Source organism: Euphorbia lathyris, chromosome 6 (assembly GCF_963576675.1).
Source record: "Euphorbia lathyris chromosome 6, ddEupLath1.1, whole genome shotgun sequence".
NCBI classification, from domain to species: Eukaryota; Viridiplantae; Streptophyta; class Magnoliopsida; order Malpighiales; family Euphorbiaceae; genus Euphorbia; species Euphorbia lathyris.
The window spans coordinates 66,825,794-66,836,400 of NC_088915.1; the positions used below are offsets into that span (position 1 = coordinate 66,825,794).

At 33.5% G+C, this 10,607-nt stretch overlaps 2 protein-coding genes across 2 annotated transcripts; one reads left to right on the forward strand and one right to left on the reverse strand.

Moving 5' to 3' along the window:
• The first annotated feature begins 3,863 nt into the window (after positions 1-3,863).
• LOC136233177 (protein DMP4) lies at positions 3,864-4,690 on the forward strand. The gene has a single exon (XM_066022781.1). The coding sequence runs from the start codon at positions 3,965-3,967 to the stop codon at positions 4,595-4,597; it is 633 nt and encodes a 210-aa protein (XP_065878853.1). The 5' UTR covers positions 3,864-3,964; the 3' UTR covers positions 4,598-4,690.
• Positions 4,691-4,910: 220 nt separating this feature from the next.
• LOC136234098 (pentatricopeptide repeat-containing protein At5g46100) lies at positions 4,911-7,217 on the reverse strand. The gene has a single exon (XM_066023864.1). The coding sequence runs from the start codon at positions 6,447-6,449 to the stop codon at positions 5,022-5,024; it is 1,428 nt and encodes a 475-aa protein (XP_065879936.1). The 5' UTR covers positions 6,450-7,217; the 3' UTR covers positions 4,911-5,021.
• Positions 7,218-10,607: the final 3,390 nt, after the last annotated feature.

Consider the following 10,607-nt stretch of genomic DNA (forward strand, 5'->3'; position numbering starts at 1 on the left):
GGGAAAACATATATATAAATAATTATAATTATAATAAATAATGATGAATTATATATAAATAATATTAAATTATAATTTATATATAAATTATAATAAGTAAATTATAAATTATATATAAATAATTATAATTATAACAAATAATGATGAATATAAACAATATTAAATTATAAATTATATATAAATAATTATAATTATAATAAATAATGATGAATTATATATAAATAATATTAAATTAAAAATTATATATAAATAATTATAATTATAATAAATCATGATGAATATAAATAATACTAAATTATAATACTAAAATATAAATTATAATAAATAATAATAAATTATATATAAATAGTTATAATTATAATAAATAATGTTGAATTATATATAAATAATACTAAATTATAAATTATATATAAATAGTAATAAATTATATATAAATAATTATAATTATAATAAATCCTTTCAAAAAAAATTTAATTATAATTACTTAACTTAACTGAACTAAATGCTGCTGAACTGAACTGAACTTAATTTAACTGAACTAAACTGAAGTTATTTATGCTGAAATTAAGTAAAAAAGAATCTTAGTAGAATGTGTTATGTTAGAAATTAACCGTCTTACTAACCAACCTGGAATCCGGTAATAGGATTAAAATAAAGGGGCTGTCTAAATTAATATTATAATGAAAAAATTGCATGATTTTTAATTTTTATTTTTGTTTATCAAAAATCGTTTTTAAATATTTTATTATTATTATATGATTTTAAGCATAGCCTTTACCATGATTTTAAATCTTAAAATATCATAGTATCATAATTTTATTTTTTTATTATTTTTTTTAATTTTCAATTATTCACTTATAAAAATGAAAAATAGTTTTTAAAAAACCCATCAAATTTGATATTACTTTGTAAATAATTTTTCAACCTTATTATATTTTTATTTGGGCTTCTTGAGTTCTAAACCCATTTAGTCCTATTGGGCTAAAAGCTAAAGAAAATCTGAAATACAAACCTATACTTTACACTTTACGGCCAATCAATGAAATTAAGGGTTTAGTTAAGATTACATCTATATTTTAACGGGGTGTTTATTAGAAGGGATATAAGAGATGTGATAGAGATAAAAAAAACACGAGATAAGTTATCTCGTGTTTGTTTAGGAGATAGAAGAGTGAGACAGATGAATGATAAGACTCTTATCCCTCAAATCCTATACCCATGAGGGGGGTGGTATCAGGAGGTGGGATAATCTCCTGCGATTTTAATAGGATGGAAAAGTTCATCTTATCTCTCAAATTAATGTTATGTAGTTTAAATAAGGTTAAAATAGTAAAATATATTATTTTATCTCTATCCCTATCCCACGTACCAAACATTGAATAATAATTTTCGACTATCATATTTTTATCCTTATCCCAACTTTTTATCCTTGTCCCTATCCCAACCTTTATCCTTATTTCTATCCCAATAGAATACCAAACGCCCCGTAAAGGTTAGTAAAACTAAGGATAAATGTCAAAATTTTCCAATTAAACCTCTCTAATCCATTTATATCTTTTTTTTTTGGGTATTTTCGTCTTCTCCAATTTTTCACCTGATAATGCCCCTGCTTTTTGGTTGCCAACACCCGCAATTGTGATTACGCAGGCCCATAGACCCAAATATCCATGTACGCATAATTCTGGAAACACCTCGCGGTTATATTATGGCAGATACTCAAACCACATCCTTTTTCCAAACACAATACAAAAACTTCAATACTATTTTCGGGAACCTCGATTTCATCTTCACCCATGTCTCATTTCTCTCTAATTAACCTTTCGTTCATTTCATTCGTGACTTTTAAAATATTTCTAATTATGAAGTCATAGCTCGATCTCCCAACTCAAGTTTGAAAGTACTTCTAAATCCACAACAGTGTAACACAATCGAGTCTTACTAGTCTATCACAAACCCTAAGATACCTAACATCATCTACATCGGTACTTTAGCGGGGCTCGCACACCTTCAACCCAATAATGTCACCCCTTTCAATGCACTAAGCGGAAATTGACTCCCATAAAAAAAAACGCTATCCAACTCCTTCAATGACGTTTTCAGCTTCAACGTCGATCTTTTAATATATTGTTGCTCTTAAGTCCGATGCATTTGGCAAAAATCTACTCAGGCCCTACCTCTAATCGCCGTAGCGTGCCTTTATTTGGTCATTCTAAATTTATACCTTCAACAACACAACCCTTCTAAGAAAATGACATCCAGCCATGAAGGATGTTTTCAGTTTCAACAATATTAACCTTTTAACACATTGTTGCAATGTACTTTTATTTAATATTATTTATTTTCCACAAAAAGGTCTCGTTATTTAGGATCAGTCTCAAATAACTTTCGAATAAATACGAGAAACAAACAAACTTATCTGGATTAATCTACTATAAATTCAGGAGTTATCTAGGCCACATTAAGTGTGATACCAATTAATTAGTTTGTTTGAATAATTAAGTATATTAAGTCGTTTAAGCTGAAGATCTCGAATTATAGTAAATTGGGTTGTTTTAGAAATCGGCTGCCTTACCGACCAACTTGGAATTGAGTAATAGGACTAAAACAAAAAGTATGTATTATGTGATTATTTTCAACTTAGATCAAAATACGGCCTCATAAAGCAATGAGTGTGAAAGTTGATTTATTTGGGCTTCTTGAGTTCTAAGCCCATTTAGTTCTGATGGGCTTAAAAGTGTGAAATCCAAACCCATAATTTAGGGCGAGTCCACAAAATTAAGGTTTGAATTAGGCAGATTGGATCTAAAGGTTATGCAGTTTGGCAATGACATGAAATGAAATCCTCGTAGCTTATCAAGTTATTGCGTACAAGTTATTTGGTATACGCTGCTGAATTAATGCTGATCCAAACTTTGCTTTTGCTTTTACATAAAGTCCCTTAATTTTATACCTTATTTTTGTCATTCTGCATATTACATTTTACAAAGCCACAAATCACTACCTTTTCCTTTTAAAACCGGATTCCACGTGCTCAAAGATAATAAGAATAAATATTTTTAAATCATACAGTATTTATCAATTTAAATATTTAATTTGGGAAGTGATTTGATATTAAAACTTTTTAGATTAAATGGTCGAGAATTCACATCCTAACAAATTCATTTATTAATTAAATTTTAATATATGATGAAATGAATTTGTATTATACACATTTTGCAGAGATATACCAAAAATAATAATAAAATCTACAAATAGTTTCTTAAAATTATTTTGGTCATGTTTGGTAAATAGTTGTTAGCCGTTAACTGATAATTGATTACATTAGCTGTTAGTTGATTATCTTTTTGGTTAGCTAATTTGACTAGTGAATTGTGTAAACTTGTTTAGTAAAAATTAGCTGATTGCTAACCGTTGTTTGTGTAAATAACAAATAAGGATATGATAAAACATTTATTTGAGGTTAAAAAGTAGTAATTAGGGGTAAAAATGTCCGCAATAAGTTAATTGAAAAAGCTCATAAAATTAGTTTTTTTTTCAAAATTAGCTTTTTGGACCCAATAACATCTTTCAAACATTTTTTCACCAAACATGATGATTAGATGTTTGACAATTCAAAACCTGTCAAGTAGCTCAAACCTCTAATTTTTCCTCAAAAGATCTTTACCAAACACGGTCATAAAGCCGTGACACTTTCACATGGATTCGATTTTCTCTGCCGTTATAATTTGTGTGCGTTAAACGAGGAAACACAGTACATGCCTCTTTGGAACTAATTAACTAAACATAGAAACCGATAACTAACAACAAGTCTTCCAAAATTTGGTTTAGATTTCTTGTAATAGAACACAAGCTTCTTCTCCCTTTCCCTTCACTCAAATCCAATCTCTTCTAGATAATCATCAACACTATATATATATAAAAAATCATTTAAACAGACCAATTGCAGGAAAAAAAAAAAAAATCAATGGAGATCAAGGTCGAAAATGGCAACTCTCACCAAGAAGAAAAGCTCCCCCTGCTCCAAGACTTGCCAATTCCAACCCCACCCGATAAAACTCTAATCCAAAAAGCAATTAACCAGACATTCAAAAGCTCAGCTCATCTAGCCAATTTACTACCCACCGGAACAGTTCTCGCTTTCCAGCTTTTATCTCCCATTTTCTCAAATTCCGGCAACTGCGATTCAGTCAGCAGGTTCATGACTGCAGGTCTGGTTATTCTCTGCGGATTGTCATGTTTCGTGTCGAACTTCACAGACAGTTTCATAGACAAGAATGGGGATGCTTGTTATGGTTTAGCTACATTTCGCGGGCTATGGATAATTGATGGGTCGGCGACTGTTCCACCCGAGGTTGCAGTGAAATATAGGGTGCAGTTTATAGATTTTGTGCACGCGGTTATGTCAGTACTTGTGTTTACAGCTATTGCATTGTTTGATCAGAATGTTGTTAGTTGTTTCTATCCGACACCTTCTGCTGAAACGCAGGAGGTTCTTACCTCGTTGCCGGTTGGAATTGGTGTGGTTTGTAGTATGTTGTTTGTTGTTTTTCCTACTCAGCGACATGGGATTGGATTCCCTCGCTCTCTCAATATTTGAGACTTTGTAATTGGAAAATTTCTTCAAATGTGCAGCTTAAATGCTTATACAGATTAACTTTGAAATTGCCATAACTTTGAAAATTTCTTCAAATGTGTAAACCTCCAACCATGACAATGTCATGTACTCTACCTTTGTTGTTAACAATGCAACTGTACCCATGTGTGCTTTTTTAAAACAGAACTCCAAATCAACATTCTTTTGACTTCCCAACCAACCTCTACCGCGTAATAAATCTTAAATATATTTTCGAAAGAATTTTTCCACTAAATTATCTCACATCACTGGTAATAAATTTATAACATACAAAATCTGAAATCAAATAATCAACTTCTTGTAATTGCTAAATTAATAGAGACATAATCATAGTATGAAAAAGAAGTTTATATAGAATGCAATACTTCTGTGCAAGTTCTAAGACATGCTATACAGAATTCACCACCAACTCAATAACTAAAGACTCCGAAGCTTTCCATACCTCACTTCCACTGCAGAATCCACGCACAATTTGACTCCATGTTTCCCACTCAGGAACACATCCATCCGTCACCCTCTCATCGAAAACGCGAGCTGCTTTCTGCAGGTCACCTTTACTGCAGAAACATTTAAGTAAAGTATCATAAGTCTCAGATTCAACTGAGATACCTCTAGAACGCATACTTAAATACATTTGAAATGCTCGATTTCGATCTTTATCTGTACAAAGTCCTCGGACAACTGCATTATTAGTACTAACATGCAGGCCCCAAGTCAATCTGTTTGGTGAGATTCTCCCAAGAATCATCTCATCAAGGAAGTTTGCAGCCTCCCGAAACTTGTGAATTTCACAAAACATGTTTATGATCTTCCCGTACAATGCTGCATCTGGTTTTATGCCCTGAATCTTCATCTTATCGAGCATCTCCACTGCTTCGGGAAGCTTCTTCTCTTTACAGAGGCCACTAATTAACGTACTGTAAGTTATCATATTCGGTTTATGGCGTTTCTTCACCATTATCTCCAATAGCTCAATAGCTTCCGACGAACGTCCAGCTTTGCAAAGACCATCCATTAAAGAGCTATAAGTAAACACATTTGGCTCAATTCCCTTGCTTTTCATATCTTCAAGCAATTCCATAGCTTCATCCGTATTCTTAGACTGACACAAACCGTTTATCAAAGAAGTGTATGTGACAACAGACGGCGAACAACCTTTGGCTCCCATCTCTTTAAATAACTCCTTCGCCTCACAAATCTTCCCCAGTCGACATAAACCATTTATCAATGTGCCATATGTATACGAATCGGGATTACATCCACGATTTGGCATCTCATGAAATATCTTAAACGCAGCATCGATAGTTCCACTGTTCTTGCAAAGTGCTTTAATCAGAATATTAAGAGAGACAACAGTAGGTGAGACTCCCATTTCCTTCATGTAATTATAAAACCTCATTGCAACCTTTAATTGGTTCTCTTCAACGAGAATAGCGAACACAGTGATATAAGATTTCTCAGTAGGTGTGCAATCAAATTCATTCATCCTATGGAAAATCCTAATAGCATCTAATGGTCTATGAACCCTTCCATAGGCTCTGCAAATAGAAAGAAATATATCCTCCACAATATTACACTTCTCTTCCTTCATTCTCTGAAGCATCTGTTCTGCTGGTCTAAACTGATTGGCAAAGAGTAACTTAGAGATCATGATACCAAATGTGCTATGATCATGCCTAAATCCGTTACCGTACTCCGCTGTAGCAGAATCAAACACAAGTATAGCTTTCTGTAAATCCTTTTCTGCCCGTATGAGCTTCTCAACTTGCACAGGAGTAATTTGTTTCGACCATTTAAAAACAGTTTTTATGCCCATTGTAATGTTCCTTTCCTTCCTCCACAGTATTTTTATGCACCTTCTTTAAGTCGTAAATTGCATAGTAATTAATAAAAACCAAAGCTAATCCCCCAAGCAGTATTAGGCATAAAGCCTAGAGTTTTCACATATGGATAATGGTACCTACTGTTTTTTCTTCTTAAGCATTTTATCAAACATGTGGAAGGCAACTTAACATCCCATCTCCATGGTAAATAGTAAGTTTGAGAGCTGCTGATAGAGATAGACTCAGTAATGTATAAAGTTTGATTGTTGTGCAGCTCTACTTAGCTAAGGAAAAAAGTGGTTCTAGCTCTACTCTGTAAATTCGCAATTTCTTTAGTAAAATGGTATTCTACAATGGAAGTATCAGAACTTCTGGTTTCAAAAGTTGTTCCAATTCACAAATTTTATTCAGTACGAGGCAAATTAGAATTAGGCATTTAGGGTTAGGGTTTGACTTGCCTTAATGAAGGGCTGAGTGAGTAACCGGTGATGTGGTGTCCGGTGAAGAGAAGATGGAGACAATTATAAAACTTCACAAGGCCTGTCTTCAACGAAAGTGGACTAGGGGATTGACAAAAGGAGCACACTGCGCATGAAGTGTGGCGGCGAATAGCCAAAAGGGACGCCGGTAAAATGAGGCGGTGGCTGGTGGCGGCTCGGGTGGGTACTGACCGCGATTGATTTGGGCGCAGATGAGTTGGGATTTGGAAAGAGAAATTGGCTATTTGTTTTCGAGTTTAGGGATAAAACGACATAGTATTGGTGTTGGGGCAATGATGTTGAACCAATTTTTGCTTTTGCTGAACCAGGCTTATATGTGGGGCTTTGACATACGAAACTGGCAGCAACACCACTAAGATCGCCTGAAATATTCTGGATCGGATTGGGCTGCATTAGGACCGGGCCCAATAGGCTTCCTACATAATATCTATATTATATTTTAGGAACAAAAATATCCATATATGTGGTCAACAGTAATTTTCACCTGGTCAACGGTGACTGACCAAATTCACTTGGTCAGTCACTAACCATGTGAAAACCACTGATGTGTTAAATGCGGAGGTTAAACCCAAGTATGTTCTTATGATATAAACAGTAAGATAAAAATGGAAAAAATGTCAAACTATATGCTTTTAATGATATATTGTGCGTTAGAAACACTGAGCAAATAAATCACTTATGTAAGAATAAAATGGGTTGCTTCGAAGTAGACTAGTGCGACCTACAACAAACAACAACAACAAAGCTTTAGTCTCAAAATGATTCGGGGTCGGCTAACATGAACCATCATATAAAACCGTGAAATCAAGTTGGATCAGCGACACAAATTCTCCCCCTCCACTCTGTCCTATCCACTACCATATTTTTCTCAATCCCCAATAAACTCATATCACTCTCGATCACCCTCCTCCAAGTTTGCTTAGGTCTTCCCCTACCCCTCACCACTACATCCCTTTGCACTCTTCAGTCCTCTTAACCGGCGCATCAAGCGCTCTTCGTTTTACATGTCCAAACCACCTTAGTCGGGTTTTCCTCATTTTATTCTCAATAGATGTAACCCCTACTTTTGTCCTAATTATTTCATTACTCACCCGATCCTTTCTCCTATGACCACACATCCATCTCAACATACGCATCTCCGCCACCGACATCTTATGGATGTGACAGTGTTTAACTGCCCAACACTCCGTACCATATAACAGTGCGGGTCTGATTGCCGTGCGATAGAATTTTTCCTTCAATCTATTAGGCATGTCGGGGTCACAAAGGAAACCCGTAGCACTCTTCCACTTCGCCCAACCAAATTTAATCCTATGAGCAACATCTCCATCTACTTCTCCATCTATTTGGATAATAGATCCTAAATACCGAAAGCAATCCGATGCCTGAACCACTCTCCCATCTAGGGTGATTGTCCCTGCCTCCCTACTCCTATCGCCGCTAAACTTATACTCCAAATATTCCGTCTTACTTCGGCTCAACTTAAAGCCTCTAGATTCTAAAGTTTGTCTCAATAGTTTCAACTTCCTCTCAACGCCTTCTTTTGTCTCATCAACCAATACAATATCAGACGATGTTCTCTAAAATTTCCGCAAAATCAGACGATGTTCATGACCATAATGAACATAACCATGAGAACTAATACCGTATCAGCGTCTACACAAAATGGCAGAATAGTTTAAGGACATCGCGTCTGCTAGTCAGCCATTAAATTAAATATAGTTTCATAAGGGAGGGTTCAAGAGACATTGCCTATCTATCCTATGCAAATATCGATTGTTAAAAGTTATCACCACATCTAATTCTTTTCATTTTCAATTTCATTTATGCGGGGGATTGTTGGAAAACTTATATATAAATGAAATTAGTATAAATTCCAATAAACATTTCTCTTGATGAATTGTTGTGTTCGCTCATGAACAGTCATGTTCGTTCACGAACATTCATGTGCATTCGAGAACAAATATATCCATTCAAGTTCTATATATACTGGATGGAGCTGTCAAATTTGACATGTTTTTTGGAAAAAATTACTCTCTGAAATGTTTCTGCTCTCTGTACGTTGTTGTTTTTCCTGCTCCGGTGATAACAAATTTACACTTGATAAGAATTCGATTACGACGGATTTTTTTTTTAAGAAGACTGCTAATATAGACATCAAATTTATCTAAACTTTGTTGTTTTTATTGTCCATATATTTTCTGTATTCGTATTGTTTTTTGTTGAATCATATCTAACATTAACTTCAAACTATTTCAACTAACTTAGAATCAACCAAAACTTATATGATGTTGGAAATCAACCAAAAAAAGTTTGGGTTGATTCTTGAAAGTGATGTTGCTTATAAAACTTGAACGAAAATTTATGAGAAATAAGAAATGAAGTTTGGATTGTGATTTTATGTTGTTTTTTTTTTTATAGAAATTGGAACGAGACAGAACTTATTGTGATTTTATGTTGTTAATTATATATACTATTGATATCCTTGAAAATATATATTAGTATAAATGTAGGTGTCTTATATGCTTACTTTGTTTTTGACAAAGTAGACTTTACTTGTTTTTTTTTTCTACCATTGGATTAGCTTACTTTGTCAAAGTTTATCACCATCCAATAGTGGAAAAAACAAAGTAAACATAACCTAACCCTATAAATGTTTAGTTTGAGGGTTAGACTATGCTTACTTTGTTTTTGACAAAGTAAGCATTACTTTGTTTTTACCATCATCCAATAGTGAAAAACCAGAGTAAGCTTTATTTTGTAAAAAACAAAGTAACCATAAAAGACATCCTAATTTGATAGCATGCAAATCGAAATGAGTTTAAATATATAAATTCATAAATTCCCCACATAAAAAGTAAAAATAATTATGAATGTGAACAAGGAAATTGATTGGCATCCTAAGGACAAAAACTTAATGAATTTGTAACGGACTAACGGCAAGAAGTCATGGGAGGAGATGAAGTGGAAAGATAAGAGGATAGAAAAAAACAGTGGTAGAGGATTGGACATGACACCCTCTTCCTCGGAAGCCTTTCGCTCTAGATAACTGGACCCCATCCTTACACTATCCGTTTTCTCCTCCGTTACCTCCACCAATATCAAAATATCCCAACTCCATTTTCATTTTTCTTTTCTTCATTCCTAAAATTACGAATTTCATTCTTTTTTATGTTAAGATATTTCTTCTATACAAGTTAATTTTAACAAATATATTAAAGTAATGACCTTGGCTATCATACCCTATACAAGAAATTAAAATTTGAGAGTTGAATTTTCCCAACCTCCAAAATTAACTAGAATACATATAGGCTATATATATACTCTTTATAAATAAAATTTGGATGGGAGAAAAGAGTTTTATAATATATTGTTAGCGGCGGATTTGTGTGAAAATTTGATCGGCGAAATTTAATTTTGGTTTTTTGTAGATTGTGCGAGCGTATCAAGAAAGCAGGTTCTTAAAATCGAAAATGATTAATTAAAAGACTTCTAACTAAACGATTATGAAAGATGACCAAAGACTAAGATGGTGTTTGTTTACTTACTTTTCACTTTCTGTTTGCCTTTTCATTTTGAAAGACAGCGCTTTAGGTGTTTGGTTAGACTCCTCATGTTTGCCTTTTACCTCTGAAAAGCAGCTTTTTACAA